Raw genomic sequence first — 23,278 nt, forward strand, 5'->3', positions numbered from 1 at the left:
TAACTGGTCCATGTGCCTGGTCACTCAAAATAAAACTTTATTAAAATTCTGTATGTGTGCTTAAACTGTTCTCAAAAAGTGTTGCGGAGGATGCGAACATCAGGCATGGACACATCATTTTCCTAATTTTTCTTCATTATTATTATACATGAATATTCAGTAAATATCTAAAAGTCATCTAAAGTAGTCTAGCAAAACATCCATTTATTTTTTTTCTTAATATTTTTGTGTTAATTTGATTAAATTACAACATAACGCATGTTCAAACACAGCCGGACACATTGCGGTAATGAGAATTTCAGCAGAAAATGAGATAAAATTTCCAATTACAAATTCTTATGTTGAAATCACACATTGTTCAAGGTAGAACACAGTATTGTGTTAATTCTGATGCTTTTTAATGTTACTATATTACACATTTTAAAGCTAAAATCATTAGTGCCGTGGTGTTTCAATGGTTTCGGTTTGGAGTGGGAGGGATTATAGGCGTGTTGTTATATTTGCGCTACTACTGTGATATCATGCAAGTTAGAGCGCCATTGTACATTTCCATTCATTTATTTATTTCTCAGTCCACCACAAAATTAAAATTGACCAACACAAACAGATGTTTGCACATCGCGTTTTATCACTACCTCTGTCTCACATGACAGTTTCTGTACAAACACCCGTGGGGTCGGTCGACATGCTCCGCTGAGCCTGATTTAAATTGCATTTAAGCATACATGTGGATGTGCGCGTCGCGAATGTGCCACCACAAACGGCAAGTCTGAAAAAAAACTGTTATGGTGTTCCTGATTCTCAACCTGTGGATGTTTTTTATTGGTAAAAGGGAGTTTGGGAACTTATAGCAGAGCACAGATGACAACATGTTTGCTCAAGACAGCGCAAGCTAGCATGAAGGTAAAGCTAATCTTTTACATTATAGCCATGACGCTTCTCTCAGACCAATCAGTGATCTACAGTGTTTTCCCATCACATTTAGATATCAGCTCGGGTGCTTGGAACCTCAAACGAGGTGGTACTAAAAAATTACTCATTATTACATTTTCTCTAACACACTTTTCTTCCATCAAATACTCATTTTTCTTCACTTTTCACTGCATTTTATTATCATTTCTAGTTTCTACTCCACCCGCTCTGCCTATGTCTCCTATTTCTTTAGCATGTCATATTGTATCCATTTATGTCTCTTTAGTTATTCAGACATGTTTTATCACTGGATGACACTTACATCACTTCACTCTTCCCTTCTGTCTGTCTGTCTCGAGAACTGTTATGTTAGTAAGGTCTCATGGCAGCTTCAGCATTCAATTCATCCTTCATAAAATGTGCATGAGCAATCTGCTGTAAACATGAGCTGAGAAACTTTAGGTGCACTTCTGCTTGCCCCGTGCTATTATCATTCTTGATGTATATCACAACAAGCAAATATAACTTACATAACTAGATTTTAGAAATACACTGATTTTGAAATACACTGTTAAACAAACTAGTTATTTTAAGTTAAATCTTCTTAAAGGCGGGGTGCATGATCTCTGAAAACCAATGTTGAGAATTGAAATCACCTAAACAAACACGCCTCTACCCCAATAGAATCTGGACCTTCTTTTGATCAACCCAGGTAACAATGTTGGTTAGTAGACACGCCCCTTACTGCTGATTGGCTACAAGTGTGCTTTGGTAGTCGGCCTGACTCCCTTTTCCAAAGTGTTTTAGAAATCACGTACGCCACCTTTAAGATTGCTGAAAAGATTGATTTAAATTTTTTGTTTACTAAACATAAAATGTCTAATTTTCGCAATATATTTTCTGTTCTACAAATGGTCAGTTAACAATATGAGAAACTTTATTTCACACGTCTTATTTAAAAATAGTTTTATGAAACTTGTAATGTTAACTCTTAAAAAAAAGGCAACCTTGCAAAGGTAACATCAAATAAAGCAAAGATTTCAACTTCACACAGAGACCTCAACACACACGTCTCAATAATGGTGACAATAATCAAATATCATGAAGTTAAAAGATGACCTCTTTATCACAAAAATAATAAGCAACAAAGATAATAAGCAACAATGATAACAAAAACAACTGCAGTAGTATAAATAAAGACAACAAACAGCAAAACAACACTCATATAACAGTTATTTATGAATGCTGCAATGCCTGTTGGGTAAAATGTTCAAATCCAAAGATTTAAATAATCTAAAATAACTCAAAATGTCTTGTTGAATGAGATAAATCATGCAATTTGGGCATAAAACTAAAACACTTGCATAATGGAGGAAATTGTTCAGGATTTTCAGGAAATCTGGAGCTACAAAAATGGAAAATAATGTGTTTTTTGAACCATAAACCATGCGAACAATTTGTATTATACCAAATACACATTTTTAGCAATGAAATATGTGCTCTTTAACTTTAGTAAATGCATTAACTAAAATGAAGTATCACAATAAGCGACATAGTTTTCCTGAAGAATCAGTTAGATATGACTGCACATTTGATCAGAAAATCAGAAAATTATAAAAAGTATATTTGGAAGCATTTTGGGCTTTATCAACATGAACTAATGCACTAATGTAGTAAGTAATGTAGTCACCTAACAGGGACCATTAAGGAAATCTGATTACAAATGTTCACAGGAGATGCATTTCATATGCATTTTACATTCAGTTGTAAACAGCATTGTGCCTGCATTGGCCATTCCATTTAAATGCCAAACGGCTGGTTAAATAAAGTCCCAATTTGTGGTCCGGCTCGGCTCCTCTGGGACTCCGAAACTTCTACCCTGCAGTTCCTGCTCTTTATGACCTCCACACTGTTAATCCAATTTAAGAGACAAGCTGCTGAAAGTGGAGGCAGATGTGTATGAGGAGAGAAAGAGAGAGAGGCTTGAACGAGTGGTGAATGGGAGTGCATTAGGATTACCACTTTACTGTGCGCTGATGCATATATATAGTTTGCATTTGTGTGTGTGTGTGGCTGAATGCTCAGCATCACCATTAATCTTGAAATTCCAACATTGCACTCCATTTCCATGCATCCTAGGATATGTAAACATATTTATCTAGGAATTGATGTTGCCTTCAAAAACCTTAATCAACAAATTGTGTACTTGTGCAGAGGTCAATGAATGTGCATGCCTTTAGTAGAAGCCTGCTTTCTTATGTTGAGCATTAACAGGTCGCACATCATACTGGTTAACCAAAACGTAAGCTAGATATTTGTGACCCTGGACCACAAAACCAGTCATAGGTAGCACAGTATATTTGTAGCAAGGTTAGCTGTGCATTTCTGAAAATTCAATAGTGCTTTGACACATTTGTCCTAACAAATAGTCTGCAACAACAGAAAGCCCAGTCACATGCACATTGGTGTATGCATGCACAGTCCCAGCAAGAGTAAAATACAGGTATTTAAGCTTTTGAAAAGATAAATGGGTAAACAGGAAGCACAAAACAAGCAGGAGAGGAAAGAGAGAATTATCCTGGATGTAATCAGAGATGAGTGGGTCGGGGTGGGGCTAAAGTTACTGTGCAGAGCTGCACCCCGCCGTGCAAGAACATCACTTTCTCCTCCAGAGATCTCATCTTCTCTTCACACACTGAGATATATGACAGCTGCTTTAGTAACACTGCTCTTTCCTTCCCCCTCACCTCCTCACACTTTTTCTCTCATCTTCGTTTCAGCTCAAGGGTTTGAAATCTCATGAACTTGTGTTTTACAGAAAGATGTTGATGGTGTCCTGGGGTTTGATTTATTACATTTTTATTGAGGCTGGTGATGGTTTGACGGGGGTGTAATTCCTGAAGGCGATGGCAACTGTGTCCACTTATTGGATTTTATTTACTTTAAATATGAGTATGTGGCATTTGCTTGTATGTGTTGGGTTTTCCTCTGGACAAATTCTCATTGTAGTATCTTACTGTCTTTTATGCACAGATAAGTCTTTGCATATGCATTGACAAACACTTCTTGAATATTTTTGCAACTGTTAAGCATAAACTGTTAATACAGTACTTTATGATTCATGGTCACTAAAACCCCATTCACACAGACCTTTGGTCCCAGAAAATACCTGTAAAATTGCCAGACAAGCTTCTGTGTGAACGCAAACACGTCCCATACTGTAAATCTTCTGGGATCGGAAAGAGGACCCAGTAAGATACCCGGAAAACCCAAGAAGTCGAAACAATGCCGTAATGGGCGTGTCGTAGTGAGAACGCGCGTGTCATCACAACAAAAGTTATGGTTCAGCTCTTTAAAACAAGAGATTTACATGCGGATTAACATTCACCACGAGAAATGTCGCAAACTAGATTGAAGCAGTTATCAGGAAATGATAAATGAGATGCATAAACAATGACGCACGTGCCATGGCAACATGAAGTTGGTTCAACTCTTTAAAATGAAGGATTTACATGCAGATCAACATTCATGACGAGAAATGTCAGCAAACTGGACTGAAGCAGGTATCAGGTAAGTTAGCCCGTCAATTACCGCGGTGAAGCGGAGATCATTAACTCTTTCGCCGCCATTGACGAGATATCTCGTCAATCAAGAGAAAACGCTTCCCTGCCAATGACGAGTATTTCCGGCTTTCCGCAATACCGCTATTATCCACCAAGTGGCGCCCTTCCGCAACTTCTATGGCAAGCTGCTGCATGTCCGTGTCTGTTTTAAAGATCGCGCCTTTTTACACCTGGCACTTCATGTGTTTTTTCTGATCGGATAGCTATCTGATTTGTTTAAACTGTTCGATTTACATTTGGCCACATAAATGCGTCTTGGCAAAACGGATATGAATCCGATCTTTTGCCCAAAATGCAAAATACACTATTTATTACTCCGCCTTAAAAAACTTAAAATGGCGTTTATACAACAATAGGCTGCACTTACTGTATGTTGTACTGTATGTTGGGCAGGGGACGCGCGTCTCCTTGCTCGGCATGAGCTGAAGCTCGCAGTACAGCGCAGCAGGAGAGTGACAGCACGGTGATTTCATGCAGGTCCATGACGGGAAAAGCATTGGCAGTGTGAATGAACAAAAAATCAAACCATCCCGGAAAAATCCAGGGTGCATTTTCTGTGTATTTTCCGAAATGTCTGTGTGAAAAGGGCTTAAGTTGCTCACATAGTATGCATCAATCCAAAACATTTTCTTCATTTTCTAAATAATATCTCATCCAATTTTCGAATGAAACAATTTTTTCACATGCAAATTGCACGGTTGGCTGGCCCACCTCGGATGCACTACCCACAGAGTTTCTTTAAGAAGAAAAATTTTTCGATTAGGTCTTATCAGCCTTCTTGTGCTTGCAGAAGTTAAATTACTTTTGCTGAGAGTGGATTCATTAGGACTGAATTACGTAAGGCCAATCAGAGCAAGTTAAGCGAAGTCATTTTTCCTTCTTTAATGGACATGTCTGATATCATCACTACCACATAATGCATTCGTTTTTAACATTGTTTTCAAATGTTTATGTTAGTTTGTGTTATATATTATAAATTATGAATGTTAATATCCTGTCCCCTCTTTAAGGGGCATTTTGTCATCAAATATTTATAATTTTGTATCTATTTATGTGTACACAAAAACCTTGGACTGCAATTAAAGTACGATAAGTTGTAACTGAAAAGCCCGTGATCCCACTCAGTGAATATTAACTGTAAATCGCTCCCTTTTTACTCAACTGATTTCTGTAGTCTTCAATTATTGCACACCCTGGGCACAGGGTTCAGACTCTTAAAACATACCAAGAAATTAATATTGAAATTGGCCTATGAATATTTTAGTAAAGTTCAGTGCATTCATGGGTTAGAGGATGACAGATTTAGCATTAGATACAGAATCACTAGAGACACATAAAATAGAAAGTAAAAATTGTACTCTGTGCTCTGTTCTTATTGCCCAAAAGTGACTTTTATTTTTGTTTAAAGTATAGGGAAACCCTACTGTGCTTGATATGTAGACCCCAGAGTCAGCTTTGACATCATGTTTAGATCGAGTTTATATTATATACTGTATATATAGTCAAGGCCTCATCATGACAGGACATTCAAATGTAAAGAGTTCAAATGCAAAACTCATCTGACATTTTTTCTTGTAAATGAGCATTTTATATTGGGCTCTTATGTTTAGGTTCAGTTTTGTCACTTTAATGGTAATGAAAAGGTAATTAGTCAGTAATTGAAATGCCTTGTTTTCTCAAATGTCACTTTAGTCATATTGAAAAATCTTTATTTTTCGCTGCAAAACCCTCTAAGTGCATGCAAGCTTATTTGGCAAAAACCTCTATTTCTAAAAAACTCAACTCTTTTTGGACAAGACATACTGTAGTAAACAGTTGCAAAGTCACTAAAGATGGAAATAGAAACATTGCAAATGATAAAAGTCATAATATAAAACTGAAGAAACCGAACCACACATTAGGGGGTGCTGTGATGCATATTGCTGCCACATTCAGGTTGTATTCAAGTACTCACAAGGGACACAAGTTTGAATGTGATTCACTCACATTTGTCTTCTGTGCACTTTGAGCACTTTGCTGAAAAGTCAACATGGGGTTTAACAAATTCTGAGAACAAAGCGGAATTTCTGAATTGCCTGAGGCCGGGATTAAGTTGATTTGAAGCGGAAGTTTTCGAATTAGTGTTGGGTTTTAGAGATCGTCCTATCGTCAGCCTGTGAAATCGCCGATACACGATAGTATGGGGGGGCAGTAGTTTACTCATTTATTTATTTATTTATTTGTTCATTTTTACTTATGACAAGTCACTTGATTGGTGGACAAAAAGAAGCAATGGCAACACTGTCATAACCTCAACCATTTAAAACCGATGCCATTAATCTATCCACATCATAAAGTCTAGGCGCTCCAAAATTTCCTGCGTGCCAGGGTGTGGGAACAACACACTCGCTGGTTTTAACCCTCTGCGCACATAACAACCTCTCTAGTGCAAGGAAATGTCAGAGACGCGCATATAACAGGTTCAGGTGCTAGAAGGAGTCCAAGATGCGCGCATTGAGTCCACTTGCGTGCGAGAAGGAATCTGCGCGCATTACAAGCTCTCTTGCACAAAGTGAAGCCCACAAACCCTCTCATGCGAGGAAAAGCACGCAATGCGCATGTTAATGTAAAACTACGATGATAATAATAATAACTTTCGTCATGAAAGCCTGCTTTTAGCAATATGTCTGACGATCTTCAATATCAATTGTCTATCAGCATAACCCTAGTGAACATATAATTTGTGCCGAGAGTATTTGGTTATCATTATGTCATTTTTGACGGAGATAGCGCTAGCAGCTTTTACATATTAGCTCTTCATGTATAATTTTTTAATAAAATCAGTAGCGATGGGTAGGTGATTGTGTCAGGCACTAATGAAATAGTAAAAAGCGGGAGGGTAAACCGCCACCAAACACCACAAGAAGAAGATCATGCTCATGTTTAGCAAAGGCTCTGCATTAATGCTAATAATGTTGTAAATAGTGTAGAATTTCTTGCAAAAACCGATCGATTGGTTTCACAAGATGTCAGCTTCACCAGGAGTCAGCTTCACCAGGAGTCGTGGGAATTACTTTTGTATTGGATGTATATGCTTTTGAAATCTCAAAGTGGCGGAAACCGTTGCATTACTTGCATTATATGAATCACAGAGCACTGCGGTTTCTGCAAAATATCTTCTTTATTTTTCTACTAAAGACAATGTGTCACCAATATATTGGATGGCCTGAGGGTGAGTATACAAACATCAAATTTTCATTTTTGGGTAAACTATCCCTTTATTTTTAAGAGTGTGAGCTGAACTATCTCTGTTAGTCTCAGTGAAGTCTTGAGGGCAGGGCAGCTAGCCGACACCCGAGAGGAAGATTTATGATTGCGCAATGAGAAGAGAAGCCTGCCATTCAGTGATCGACTTGTTATGCCTCTCAAAATGAAATCTAGCCAACCCGGTAGGTTATATGCTCTGTAACAAATAATCAAAAACATTAACTGAGTAGCAATGGTATACAATGTATTGTTCAATGTCTCTTCATAAGCTCCCGAACATTGTCACAGTATTCTTCTTACAACAATAAATGCCGTCATCATATTACATACATGAGTGAGGAAATTCATAAAATCATCTCTTTTTGTGTTCAGCCTAAAAAAGAAAATCACAGGGGTTTCATACAACAAGGGTGTGAGCGAATAATAAATAATTTTTGGGTGAACTGTCTCTTTAAGTTCCTAGGGTTGAGGATATGTGTCCCTGTAGAGACGAATACACCACAGCTGACTGAGATCTCATTCTTTCCCTGTCATATTGCAAAAATAACAAACCAGTGAGATGTGGATCGTGTCTGCACCATGTCACAGAGTCTGGTGAGCTCAGTGTCACTGGGATTTGAATGATATTTATCCCCATAGTTCTGTTCTTTTCTCTGATCTGCCTGTGTAGACAAGAACCCAATTTAATGTTCCCGAACGCTCTAGGGTTTTAGTGCACTTTACGGCTTAAAATCTTGTCCTGCCACTCAAATGCACATTCATACACATACAATAAACGAGCACAATGTCACACGCAGGGTAAACGGCTCCGGCATTTGGTCTATAATTAGATGAATGAAATAATGAATGAATGAATTATTTATAGCATTCCAAAGGACAGTCTAATGAGTCACTGGTATACCACCATCTCTCTCTCTCTCACACACACATACACAGCTGTGAGTGAGGACTTGTCAGATCGTAAATACATTATTGATCATGTCACATTCCTCCTCACAGGGGCCATTTCCGGTGTCGTGTTTTCTAAACAAACAAACAAACAACATATTTTCATAAGACACAAACATTTTAACAAAAAGAGAAACAAAATTCAAAAAAGATTTGGGTTGCAATTTATTTTACAGTATGCTGTGTATTTAGTACTTAAAGGGATAGTTCACCCAAAAATGCTATTTCTGTCATCATTTACTCAATTTCATGTTGTTACAAACCTGTATAAATCTATTTGTTATGATGAACACAAAGGAAGATATTTTGAGCAATGTTTGTAACCAAACCGATCAGAGGCCCTATTAACTCCATAGTAGGAATAACGGATACTATGGAAGTCAATGGGGCCTCTGATCAGTTTGATTACAAACATTCCTCAAAATATTTTCCCATAATGCACAAATGATAACAGAATGTACTTAATATGGGTTAGGTTAATTTACACAGTACTGTAGGGGTGCGTGGGTCAAAATTTAACGCTGGGTTAGTTGTAACACGGACCATTTACATTGTTGCACAGGGTTGAGCGAGCTGTTTTTCCCGTAATGTTTTCACACTGCCAAAAGATCGTCTCCCGCAAATTTATGTAATGGTATAATGTTTTGGTTGCATGTAAGTAATTTTTTTCATCATATGTTTTTTTTTTTTTTTCGGTTTCTGAGCTGGCTGTGTAAGATACCAAATCCAATGCTATGTCATATTAATCAGTTTCTTATTGACTTAAACATAGCATCATTTTGAAATATGTCTGCAGCTCTTAGCAACTTTTTTGGTAGGCTTGAAAATATTTTCACCAAGCGGGGTTAATTGTAACGCTGTGTTACAACTAACCCCTCAACACTTACGATATGAAAACTGCTAACGTTAGCGTAATTCTTGCCGTTGTTTTACTGTAAATAGGCTACACATGAATGATTGATGGCTGCCAACAAAATAAATGTGCCTGTCTTATCAAAAATTCTGTCAAAATGTTTTTGTTCATATCTTTAATATTGATTGAATAAGGTCATGTCAAAGATTGAAATCATAATGAAATTAATGCCTAAAATCAGACTTTGATTTTCATTGTCTCAGAATTTGAGGTTAAGTATGGTTTTTACAGACTGGGTCACATATAAAAAAAGTGTTTTGTCATAATTGTGCTGCTTTTTCTCACATATGTATCCATTTATAATTGAACTATGGTTAGATGAGGGATGAATAGTGCAGATACCTTTCTATTATAGACAGATATATAAACAATATCCACTTCAAGTATATAGACAAAATAGTATTGAAATATTTGCCTGCCAACTTAATTTTTAGCAACTGTTACAACTAACACCCTGCCTGTTACAATTAACCCCACCTATGGGGTAAGTTGTAACGTTTGCACTTCTGTTATGTTTGGTGTAATTGTCCAAGAATGGTAAGTAATATAAAGTTCAAATGTTCAAGTGTGTTGCTTGTGTAAAAATATAATAAATCAAACTCAATTTTTGATTAATAACACAAAACCAAAAAGCGTTAGGTTGTGCCCCGCTCTCCCCTACTGTATGTAGTATGTACACGTAGAACAGGACTATAAAGTAAAATGCTACCAAACATTGATAAACAACATAGTAATCATGCAATTATCATACCCAAAAATATAGTATTACATAGCCTCTTTCACACAGTAATTCCAGTAAATTACCATGAATTTACCAGAATGAATTTACCAGTAAATACAAAATTGTGTTGTTCACACACGCTGTGACGTTCCGTCTTTTTACCAGTAAGACATCATTCACACATCAGTATCAAAATACCGGTAAATTCGGTGAGAAAGCGGAAGTTACCTGTGGCCCGCAGCGAGCTCAGTTTTGCATTTGTAAACAATCCACGTCGTTCATATCCACGGTCCTTTTTTTGTTGTCTTCACGTCTGTGGTAAACTCTGACAGTCGCGAAGTTGCTCGTGCCCAAACAACATTGCATTAGGCGACGTCAAACCGGAAAATGCGTCTTAAACAACAGTACTGTTTGCATATTAGGCTTCACAGAGGGTGTGCTGAGGACGTCGGAAATTCTGCAAGTAAATGGTAAGTTGTTTTAAACAACTTTGGTGAAGAAATGTGGACGTAAACTTCAGGTGTGCTCGACTTTCAAACAGCATGTGTGTGGATACGTCTGTAAACAGTGCGGGGCTAAACGCATCATCTGTATTAAAACGTTATGATTGGCCCGAAGCTGTCAGCGCGGTCTGACGTCGTCCGTTCTAAATGCCGGTAATGTGTATTTTTGTGTTCACACATAGCGCTTACCGGTAAATTACTGGGAATCTTACAACATGTCTTACTGGTAAATTGGCAGCACGGATTTACCGGAAAGGTTCTGTTCACACATGACATGTTAACTGCAATTTACCAGTAATTTACCAGTAAAGACTGTATGTGTGAAAGGGACTATTGTTTGCCATTTTGTTTGCTTGTTTGGAAACCACACTCTGAAAAATGCTGTGTTTTTTCAATCAATGGTTTGGTAATACTGTATATGGTCAAACCCTACCGCTAGTTAAGATTAACCTAGAAAATATCTATGCATTTTTAGAGAGCATGGCAATATCATGGTTTATACAATTTTAAGGACTTGCAATGTGTTTCGTAATGTTTTTCCTATTATTGCAGATGTGCAGTTTCGTATAACGTTTTAGGACCCTGACATGCTCTTCTGCTTTTGTGAAAGAACATGGTGCAGGTCTACTATGTTTGTGTGTGTGTGTGTGCTGACTGTCAAGCTTTTCTTTCTGCCTTAATGAAAGCAAAGATGGGTGGAGAGCCAGCTCCTAGTGTCGATATTATTGTGTGTGTGCACAGTAGAGGTGTGCAGCCTGTAAGGACAGGTGCTGTAAATTTTGCAGCTTATAGCTTGGATATACAGCCTCTGGTATTGTCCTGCTGTGACCAAAATTAACAGACTGGCCTGATTAAGCTTGATTCATGAGCAAGAAATGTTTAGTTTTCTAGTTGTCTCAGCTGATGATGCATGCAGGATCACTTTCAACCATTCAATATTTTAACATCTTGGGTTAATCATTAAACTAATATTTTGTATTATTGTCTCAGATAGTTTGCAGGCTTTTTATGACTTTATGCAGACGCAAACAAATAGCAGCTTTACTGTTTGTTTCAGTGGGTTGAACTTCCTTCTGCATGGTCCTGGTCTCTGAAGGGTTGTGAAGAGTTATGAGTTTTGTGATTGACCACATTGGTGGTGTATGGATCGAAATTGATGGGCGTTGTAAGTTATTACGACCCGGTATAGCAGAGTGAACCTCACGTCATGTCCCGGTCATATCTCACCCCAAAATTCAAGGAAAACTGAGAATTTATAGCTTGACGAAAATAGATCCTACTGTACGTTTAGGTCCATTAAGACTTTGTGGCTTAGTGACATACTGTATATATGACCAACAAATCTTTCGACCCTTTGTTTTGAAGTGAAATATGCCATGGACATTTCTTTGCCAATGCTGTGGGAATACATAAAACACATTTTAAATATTTAAATACTGCAGAAATGAAATCTTTCAGTATGAAGTTAAAGGAGATTGTCCACTTACACACAAATGCCTATGGAGGGCTTGCAGGGCATGACTAAACATAGCTATGAGGAGAAAAGAGATTAATCAGGTTTCCTCATGGTTAATGGCATTTACACATTATTTTAACTGTATATGGAGCTCTTTTATGTTTTGATTAATTGAATGTCGCGAAGAGAGAGGGGGTGTGCCATTTGTATGTTCATTGAAGTGATCAATGTCTCCAGTATAATTGGGAGGGGGGGTTATGATACAGTATGTGAATAGACCCTTCATTTTGACCAGTTAAAGAGGAAGTGAATTAGAAAAGGGGAAATGATGCGTGTCTGGTGTGGTGCGCTGGTAACTAATTCATGTATAATATAACTTGACATAAAACAGAGCACAAAACAAACACTGTGACTTCACTTTGTGATGTTGAATCTTGTAAAATGTAATTTCTTTAATTTTATTTATTATTTTAGTCTGTTTAATCATTTACACAGTTAAAGGTATTTTGTAATACACATTATGCATTACTTTTATCTGTACAGTCATTAGTATCCATGTGTTATATCCAATGTACTCATTGTGTAAATAACACTCTTAGCTGACATGGATTCAATAGATGAGATTGCGTGTTATACCCTGGTGCTTTAGTAAAACAGATCAATATCTCTAACCACTCTCTAATCCTGAATGCAAATCTGTTTGTAATGGATTCCAATACAGATGCTTTGCAGAATAACAATCAAATGTGTTCCTTGATCATTCTTTGCACTGCAGGTCTCAGATCAAGTGCGAGGGTGGTCAGGTTGAGGCACTGCAAGCTGATCTTGAATCAGTCAAGTTAAAGTGGGCTGAAGTAAAATGCTTGTATGTAGTGTTTTCCTAGAGCAGTAATTCTTAAAGTGTGGTCCGAACCCCCCCAGTGTTCCGCCAAAACATGACCTAAACTAGGCAAGTTTTTATACAAAATCATCACTTATTTAAGTAGATTTTTAATGCACTTGCGAAACTGTGATATATCAGTTCTTGCCATTCTGTTTAAATAACGTAAAAATGGATCGGTGGCTAAACCAAAGAGGACTCAAAAGAAAAGATCAAGCGTCAACTGAAAGCAGCTAAAATCCACAGATCTATTAGTTTTGTAATGTACTAGTTTTTGTTTCATGTGTAAAATCCCTGTAATTTCAGTGATTTTGGAGATAAGGGGAACATTTTATTGTTACCATAGTTACAATCATAGACTTCATATACCCACCACCTCAGTTTTAAACTAATGGCTCTTTGGAATGACATTAAGTGGAACCTAGGCTGTTATAGTATGTTTAATTGCAGATTTTTTTCACATGTGCAGTTTGTTGTTCATATTAAGCTGCAACTCATTTCACATTTACTTTTTCAAATGAAATAAAATTCATATAATAATTTCTGAACATATGATTTGTGTTTAAAAAATGTGTTTTTAACTCGAAACAGTTGCATATTAAATTTAAATTTAGCTTATTTTTCCTTTTTTGTTGTGTTTTGGGGGCGTGTTAGAGTGGCATTCTGTTAGGTGGTCCTCAGAAAAAATTTGGAAGATAAAGTGGTCCTTGGGCTGAAAAAGTTTGAGAAACACTGTCCTAGAGGTTTCTAATAATTTGTCTCAACAATGTTAAATTTGATTAAAACGTTTCTTTTTGGCTTTCAGATTATAGCCTACGCTAAATTACATTTATGCATTCATTATTTACTTTCCCACTGCCATTATTTTCGGTCTGTTCTTTCATATGACCTAATTTAGTTTTAGGTGACAAATAAACTCTCTGAAACTGACAGATTTATATTCAGTATAGGCACTGTTCAGAGTCTGGTAATGTGTGTGTGCTAAATAGATATATTGGGTATGAATATTTTGTACTTTACAAGACCTACAGTAAAACAACACTGGTCTAGAAAAACTTTATCTTTGTTTATCTTTTAGTTTTTTATTTCGCATATACAGTACATATACAGTACTGTGCAAATGTCTAAAGGGGGTCGCACACCGGACGCACAGCTCAGCGCCGCACAGCGCCGCGCCGTTCTAAAAAAATCGAATCCCTGTCACTCTTTTTATTAAGATACAAACAGAAAATACATTAAATATATACACAAAATTAAAAACAAAACAATTTTCAGATCTAAATGTCTTCTTCAGGCATCAGTCAGTATTTAGTGTGACCTCTCTTGGCACGAAACACATTTGAGCTTTTTTGAGGAGACTGAACACTGCAAAAAATGACTTTCTTACTTAGTATTTTTGTCTTGTTTTCAGTAGAAATATATAAAAATTCTTGAATCGAGATGTATTTTCTTGATGAGCAAAATGACCTAAGAAAATAATCCTAGGTTTTAGACAAAAAATATACAATTTAAGTGAATTTGTGCTTGAAACGGGCAAAAGTATCTGGCAATGGGGTGAGAAAATTGTACTTGAATTAAGTGTTTAAGAAAAAAGAAATCTTATTTCACAATTTTTTTTCTCACCCGATTGGCAGATGGTTTTGCTTGTTTTGGGGACAGTTTTACTTGAATTGTGTATTGTTTGTCTTAAAGCTAGACTTATTTACTAAGGTCATTTTGCACATCAAGAAAAAGCATCTTAATTTAAGAATTTTTAGATATTTCTACTGAAAACAAGACAAAAATACTAAGTGAGAAAGTGATTTTTTGCAGTAAGGTCATTCGATTAGAATTGAAAATTAGGATTTAATTTCATTTAGGTTTAAGAGATCCTGCAGTTTCCTGCTTTTTCTCAAGTGGAAGGGGAGTTTACCCTAAATGACACTTATACTTTTATACTGTTTTTAATACTATATACACATTTCCTGAATTTTCTGGTTGTAATCTAATAAAGAGACTGAGAAATGATTATATATGATCACTATACAACTGCAAAAACAACACATCTAATGGAAGCATGGTGGCCTAAGACTTTTTTCACAGTACTGTAAATACTGTATATTGGATATAAATACTTTGTATTTTACAAGACCTAAACAGCACTGGTCTAGAAATTTTTCACATACTGTACACATATATGTCTTAAAGGTGTTTGTTTAACATTTTTATCTAGTCTAATGTATGTTGGTTTTTATTTTGTTGTTATGTTTGTGTAGTGTACACTAAAACAGAAAGTGCTTCTAGACCAGTGTGGTTTCCCTTTTGTCTATGGTCTAATAGGAAATTGCATGGGGTTCAACATCTGGAGTCATAAATATTCAAAAGACAGACAGTATCTCAACTGGTAGAGCATGGCAGGAGCAGTAACACTATGCTCATGGGTTTAATTTCCAAGGAGTGTGTTGATAAAATGTATATGCATATGAATACTGCAAGTTGCTTTGCATGAAACCATCTGCCAGATATATATACAGTATGTAGATGTTTGTAAATGTTAATGTGTTCACCATAGATTTAAATAATAGTATAACAGAATTACACTATTAATAATAAAAAAGCTAATGGTGCATTTAAATTGAATCACTTCATGCATTTCCTGAAACCCAAAGCAGTAGTCTTGGCCATGCTGTTTGAAACTCTAATGCCTGATTTATAATATGCCACTGTGCACATAATGTGACCCTGTCTGTAAAATCCCACCTGAAGTAATTTTTGTCATTTACTGCTTTGTGCAAAGAACATTATATAACCTTGATATCTTTAATATCGACTAAGTAAGATCATGTCAAAGATTGAAATCAATGTGAAATCAGTTTTTGATGCTCCTAATCTCATAATTGTTAGATTATAAGACTTTAGCCTGGAGTTCACAGACAGGGTCACACCTGTTCACATCATATTATGAGTGTCCATGTATAGCTTAAGCTCACATACTTTAGCTTAAATCTGTACCATACTGAATTTCAGCACCATGGACAGCAGCAGTAGCTTCTGAATGGCAGGTTGTAGCTTTGTTGTGTCTGCTGTGTCATATAGATCAGTGGTTCTCAAACTTTTTCTGCGTGCGGCCCCCCTTGTGTACGGCGCATTTTTTCGCAGCCCCCCCAAAGAAAATGTATGACAAGAAACTGTTTTAAAACTCAACTTTTGATTAAACAAAACATATTAAATGATATGAAGTAGTGCTGTTGGTTAGTAGTCTTATTTTTTTTTAGGTTTAATTGCACAGAATTCATGATAAATTAATTTATTTTATAAAATGTCATAAAACTGGGGCCCCCCTGGCACCATCTCGCGGCCCCCCTGGGGGCCCCGGCCCCCAGTTTGAGAACCACTGATATAGATGCTGCACCAGGTTTACAATAATGTATTTATGGTAGAGCACTGGGCACTTTATTGTGCAATTTAATGTTCTGAACTTAAAAACGAAACATCCCACTTCCACCTGGTTCACTGATGGACTTAAATGGGTGCAGCTGGTGAGCAAGAACACAGCTGTCATTGACTGACTGTTGCCATGCAGCTAGATAAAGTTAATGACGTTGCCAGATGTACCAAATATTTGGGAACGTTTCCAAGCTGTAAACATACCATAGGATTACTGTACGTCCTTCAGCCTGCGTAGCTCCTATCTGACCTTCCCGTCAGCCCGATACATCTGGAAGTTTGTCTCATCGGACTAACCTACGACCGGCATTCAGGATTGAAGTTCTTGTTTATGAGTTTCAGAAATCCTCATGGAATAATGAATGATGATCATTATGGAGTGTTGCCATTTTTAAATTCAAGGGTATTTTTAGGGCAGCGTCACCTGGTGGTCACCTTGAATGATTGGTGTTTTGTGCAGATTACTGCAAGCTGTGCTTACTGAGTTCAGCGTTTTGTGGAATATTTAAGGTTACTTAAAGCTGCATTGTGTAATTTCTCCAACAAATAACATTTCTAAAATAATGTTTGTTTCCAAACTAGTTTCTCAATGCTTCAACTATACCAATAGCCCTTTTGTAAACACCAGCCTCATGTTGTCCAAATTCCCAATCTGGGCTGGGTTTCCTGACAACAATTGAACTTAGGACAAGAGCGCTTTCTACAAGCTACTTAACGAACATTCGTTGTTCATTTACGTGTGTTTTTCAAAGATGCACGTAAACCGATCGCTTGCAGCTGGGTTTTAAGTGCTACTTACGAGTCGCTATCCGTTTGTCAAGTGCTGAAATGTCACCAATAGGAATGACTCGAATTTGTAGCAGAAGCTTGTTTAGGCTAATGATCTTCAGCTGATGTGCACTAATATTTTTTATAATATTTGTCATTATTGTTCAATGACTTTTTTAATGTTTTAATAATTTGTGCATAATGAAATATTCTTTCATATATTTAGTTAGGACTCGTCCCACTGCGAAACGCCTTCTGCATTTTATATTATAGTTTATTATTATTATTTGTTTTTATTATCTGTATTTATTTATTATTATGGATTATTGCATTGTACAGTAAATATTTATTTGGTTTCTTTAATCAGATGCCATTTCCCTTCAAAAATTTTTTTTTACTGTTGATGAATTAAAGCAGCAATAGATATGAACCATTTATCAATTTGCTAGTACCAACTAGAGCCCTGCACGGGCCAAAAACTCCAGCCCTAACCCGGCCCTGGCCCGTAGTGTTCAAGCCCTACCCAACCCCAGCCCGACAATGCCTGCAAATTTTTCAGCCCAAACCCGACCCGAGACCAATATCAATCACTTTTAAGCTCTCTCTGATGCACGCGCTCTTTGATGCGTGCTCTCTCTCTCTCTCGGATGTGCACTCTCAGATGCGCACTGTCTCTGCTATACACGAAAACACACACACACGCTAAAATAAGCCTGAGCCCGACCCGAGCCCGGTCTGTAAAAAAAAAAAACGGCCCGAGTCTGGCCCAAATGGGCTTAGCCTGTCGGGCCCCGACGGGCTTGCAGGGCTCTAGTACCAACTTTTACCAAAATTGTACCAAATACGTTTTCCTTCTTTATTAATTTATGTTCAGTCATTTAAATTTGATTTCTCATTTGAATTTATATTAAAGTAATTTAAACAAATAAACAAAGAAGAACCCAATAAATAAATATACATTTAAAACATTACATTATCGTCATTGCAGGAGTGCAATTTGCTGGTTGTCCTGCAGGTGACCTTGTAAATCTGTTGTTTTACGATGCACTTATGAAACTACGATGATTTTCAAGTGCTACTTAAGTTACAAAGCTTTTGGGAAACGGACGTAATTCAAAGATGATTCGTACGATTGTTTTTACGATCTACTTACCATGCTTTTGTGAAACCCGGCCCTGGCCTGGAGCAATGTCCTAATATATTCTGTAAACCTCCTTTAACCAGGTAAAAAACTGACGTATGCGTGCCATCGTTTCCATTTCTTCTTCCGTACACTTAGAGGACTTTGCTGACAGAGCAACCCTACCTCAAGGCATTTTGTGGTATAGTCACAAAATATTTGATTTATTTTTTCATGTTCATGGAAACTATTTTGTGTCATCGAGCACGAATGTCTTTTTCGTGTCCCGTATATATTGGTTTTTTTATTTTTTTTTTTGGATTTGGAGCTTGGATTGAGATGTCTTTTTATGTATTGGTTTCTAAAAAAAAATTCTTCAGATTTTTAAACTAGAGTTGAGATTTGGGTTAGGATGTCTGAAATGTAACAGAAAGTCGTTCTAACCCCAACCCCAAGTGACAATGGTAAAAAAAGAGATACCAAATCATTACATAAAAGAAAGTCGTGCTTGGGGACACAAAAACTATTTATAGAAAATTTGTGCTGAGCGACTCAAAAAAGACATTTGTGCTCTATGACACGAAAAAAAGAGGACAACCGTGTCCATGAATAAATAAATCAAATATTTTGTGACTATACCACGATATGCCTTGAGATTGGGTTGGACAAAGCAGATATGAAGTGAAACTATGAACGTATAATATATGCTGAGATCATTCGGTTAATATCGTTATCTCATTTTTGACATAAGTGGTGTTTAGCAGCTTTTGCATCTGAGCTCTTCATGTAGCTTTTTTCAATTAAGCGTTTCACCTAATTTGCTATGCCGATAAAATGGTCTGTTACATAAGGAATAATTGACAACGGGCCGTTGAATTATTCGAAAATAATGCATTATTTTCAAATGACGGGAGTCAATTATTCTGCTTATATCACGGTTACCACAAACATTGCTCTGGTGGTTATTTTAAGACATTTGACAGGTTAGGTGTGCGTTTTACAGAAAAATAATCAACACCCGTGGAATATTTCTCAACCAATCAGAATAAGGCATTCAGTAGCCCTGTGGTATAAAAAAGTATACAATTACAACAGAATGCACATTTTTCACAGTGCAAGAATTACAGTAAACAGTGGTGAACTCTACAGTATGTATATGTGTATTTGTGTGTGTGAAGAGATACAAAGGGGGAAAATATAAAGATGAGGACCTGAACTGTGTCCTCAAGTCACACACTGAATTATTCCTCCTTTAATTTTTGTTCCACCGAGCATTTCCAATTTTTCTGCATGAATCAATTTTTCTCCTTCACATGCACTTGCTCACCTTTTTACCATCTCTTTCCTCACTCCTTTATTCTCTCTCTCACTCTCTTTCCACTCCCTTCTCCTTATCCCCTCCCACTCCCTGTCTCATTCGCTCTCTTCTTACCCCACCTCTCTCTCTCTTTCTCTCTCTCTCTCTCTCTGTGTAGTGAAATGAAGCATGAGTTGGAGGAGGAGGGCAGTCGCTGTTTGCTCCTGTCTAAGCAGCACAAGTTCAACGAGCACTGCTGCATCCGCTGCTGCTCTCCATTCACCTTCCTGCTCAATCCCAAGCGTCCTTGTCTGGACTGCCACTATAACGTCTGCAAGTCATGCCGCTCATACAGCCAGAGCGAGAGGGGATACGTCTGTGCCGCCTGTGAGAAGACCAGGTAAGTGTCCTCACCCAAACACAAACACAGACAGATTTTCGGTTAATGTCGGAGGGGCTGGGAAATGGACACGTGGGATTACAAATGTTATGCAATTACAGCTGGACAGATGGTGGTAACACACACACACAAACACAGATTATGCATGCTTACGTATACATGTAAACACGCACGCAAACATACATGCATTCATTTACAATAATAAGACTGTAAAATTATTTGAATGCACAGACACACAAATTGTTTTTCTATTATGGTAAGGACACGCTCACTTTGACTACTACCTACTACAAAACCAAGTCATTTGTGTGTTTTTTTATTTAGACATATTTAGTGTAAACATCAAGCCATTTCCTAGCAAAGTGCCAACCATGTAAGTGATTTCAGATCCTTGTGGGAATACATTATGGCAAATCCTTACCACACACATACGCTGACCTATCATTCTTGTACAACAAAAATACTCCCACATGAATTTGTGAATTAACTTAGTCTATAAATGTGAAAGGAGTGACGATAGATGGTAAGATGATAAAAAAAGGTAAAATGTTGAATGAGTGTATAGTGAGTGAATTGAAAGTGTTTGGGAAAGCTGTGAAGAAATATTGTCTACATGCTGTCTGGGATTTAGTTGTGTGTGATTTGGCAATAGCGTCAAATGTTTTGGCAAAGATAACACATCTCAGCTCTGTTTGGTTTGATAAACGCTGGCTTTTGCATGACTGAGTGCCCACCCAACCTTATGGAGATCTGATGGGGTGTGTGGCATGCAAGGGAGAGAGAGAGATTGGAAATATCAGCGGCATATGTTGATGATATATAATATTCATGTGCATTCTGTAAAATACTGTAAATTAAAGGGATTGTTCACCATCAAATGGAAATTCTGTCAAGTTTGCATGCTTTTTTATATAAAAAAAGAAATCTATGAATATTGTTTGTGCAAATATTCTTGAATCGGATGTGTTTCTAAATCTTATATAAAAATATGATGATTTTAGATAATGTAGGTCGATGAAAATGGACTATATCACATATTTGACAGATTGGCACACATCTGGCAAAACCTTCATATTCGGTTGAACTATTGGTGCACACGAGTGCATACTAATGAGAAAAGTGGCGTGCGTTTGAATCAATCAGTAAAATGTATCCCATCATCCTTTGCTCTTTCTTTCTTACTCTGTCTCTCACTTTCTTATTTGCTGTCTCTCTCCTCATTTCTTTCTCTCTCACGTCCGCTCTCGCTGTGCCCGAGGCGTAGATTCTCCACCAGGATTAATTCTCTTCTTTCGTGTTTCCTTCATGAAATGTCTGTATGAAAAATAAGCCCATTTTATATTACCAAATATCAGCATGCGTTTCAGGGAATCAGCAATAACGATTTCCCTTGTCTCTTGCTAAGCAGTATTTTTTGGAGATGTAGCACCATGTTTCCACATGCAAAATCGATTACGCCAACATGGAAAATCAAAATGATTATGGTTAGGTAGCAAGATGGCCTATTGAGTCATTTTTATTTTTTTTTAATTTGCGGTAATGATCATTACCTCATCTGTTCGTGATAAGGAAAGTGTCTTAAAAGCTTTTCTCAGGAACCTTTAATAGCATATTCATTGTGTTTTTCTAATTAAAGAAATGTTGATTCTTTATAGACGAATTTGTTGAATTGCACAGCCTTTTCATTAGCATGACTCAGTCACAAGCCTCCACACTTACACTTAGTAACACATCAAAACAGTGCATTTAGTCTTTCAAACAAACATGCTTGTGTTTGTGTATTTGTGCATGTTTATGTTTTGAAAGCTTCGAGAGAGATTTCTCTTTTTACAGTGTCACTAGGTATCACTGTATCTTGTCAGCTTCACGCAGAAGCACAGACGCGAGGGTTTGGATGGCTCAACACGCAGATGGTGAAATAATGTTGCGTGCGTGTGCAGATGGGCCCTGACAGGCGTAATAGGTTGAGGTCTGCTCCAGTCATCTATACTGTAGGCGGGTGTATGAGAAAGACACAAGAAAGCTCTTTAGAGCCGGAACTGAAAAACAAACATCTAGAAAGATTCAAGTTATAATATATCTGTCAGTGTTACCTGCACATTCGTCTGTGAAATTAAACTACTGCGTTTCCCCTTTGAATTCAATGTCATATTAAATGTGAAATGTTTGTATGGGTGTGTGAACGTAAAATGGGTCTTGTGTGACATCTAAAGCAGTTTGACACATTGACACAAAGGGCCCTATCTTGCACCCAGCGCAATTGACTTTGTCAGTGACGCATGTATCATTCGTATTTTGCACCGGCGCACAGCGGATTTTTCCCTCCACAAATGCACGTCGGCAAACTAGGGAATGAACTTGCGCTCTCTGGGCGGTTCAGCGCAAAAAGGAGGCGTGTTCCTGGCGCAAACCATCCCTGATGCTATTTTGCAGTTTAAAAAAACAATTGCGCCACTGACCGGAAAAAAAATAGTCTAAAGTCAGTGGCGCGTTGCGCGTGGTTCATTATGCTATTTTAAGGGCGCATGCTTGACCATAATGTATAGCATGCACAACGCGCACACACTTTGCTTATCTAATCTACACAGATGCAACAGTTATTTTTGCAAATCCCAAATTGTTACAATGAAAAATATTAACACGTGAGATAAGGGAAATCATTGTGGTGAGCATTGTGGTGATAGTTTTTATTTATTTTGTGTGGCTGCGTTAAAAAATTCTCATGCAAATAACGATTAAAATATTTTCATAAGTTTGTTGTGTGGCTGTATTACATTTATTTTATGTAAGTAATTATTAAAATGTTTTCATAAGAAACCTTAATGTATGTGAACTTGATTTGTAAGTGTACTTGGACTGCTTGCGTTTCTTGGCTGAAAGCGGTGAGGGTGGACGCTGCGATGTCCTCTGCTGGCGTCAGGTCCTATGTAGAGGCAGATCCACCTCCCGTTACACGGTGTGCCTGATTTATGCTGGCAAGCTTGGGATTCCCCCGTCTCCTGACATCATTGTAGCGCTTGCGGTGCAACGTCATGGGGATGCCAGCTGATGAGACAATTGTGAAT

General features: G+C 37.3%; 1 protein-coding gene across 2 annotated transcripts in view; it reads left to right on the forward strand.

Annotated features, from left to right (window-relative positions):
• myripb (myosin VIIA and Rab interacting protein b) overlaps positions 1-23,278 on the forward strand; it is a 146,199-nt gene that overhangs the window by 49,330 nt on the left and 73,591 nt on the right. For both annotated transcript variants that reach the window (XM_073863748.1, XM_073863749.1), the window contains exon 3: positions 19,992-20,213. In XM_073863748.1, coding sequence (XP_073719849.1) covers positions 19,992-20,213 — 222 coding nt within the window. The remainder of the gene's footprint in view (positions 1-19,991; positions 20,214-23,278) is intronic.

Source organism: Misgurnus anguillicaudatus, chromosome 25 (assembly GCF_027580225.2).
Source record: "Misgurnus anguillicaudatus chromosome 25, ASM2758022v2, whole genome shotgun sequence".
Classification (NCBI taxonomy): Eukaryota; Metazoa; Chordata; class Actinopteri; order Cypriniformes; family Cobitidae; genus Misgurnus; species Misgurnus anguillicaudatus.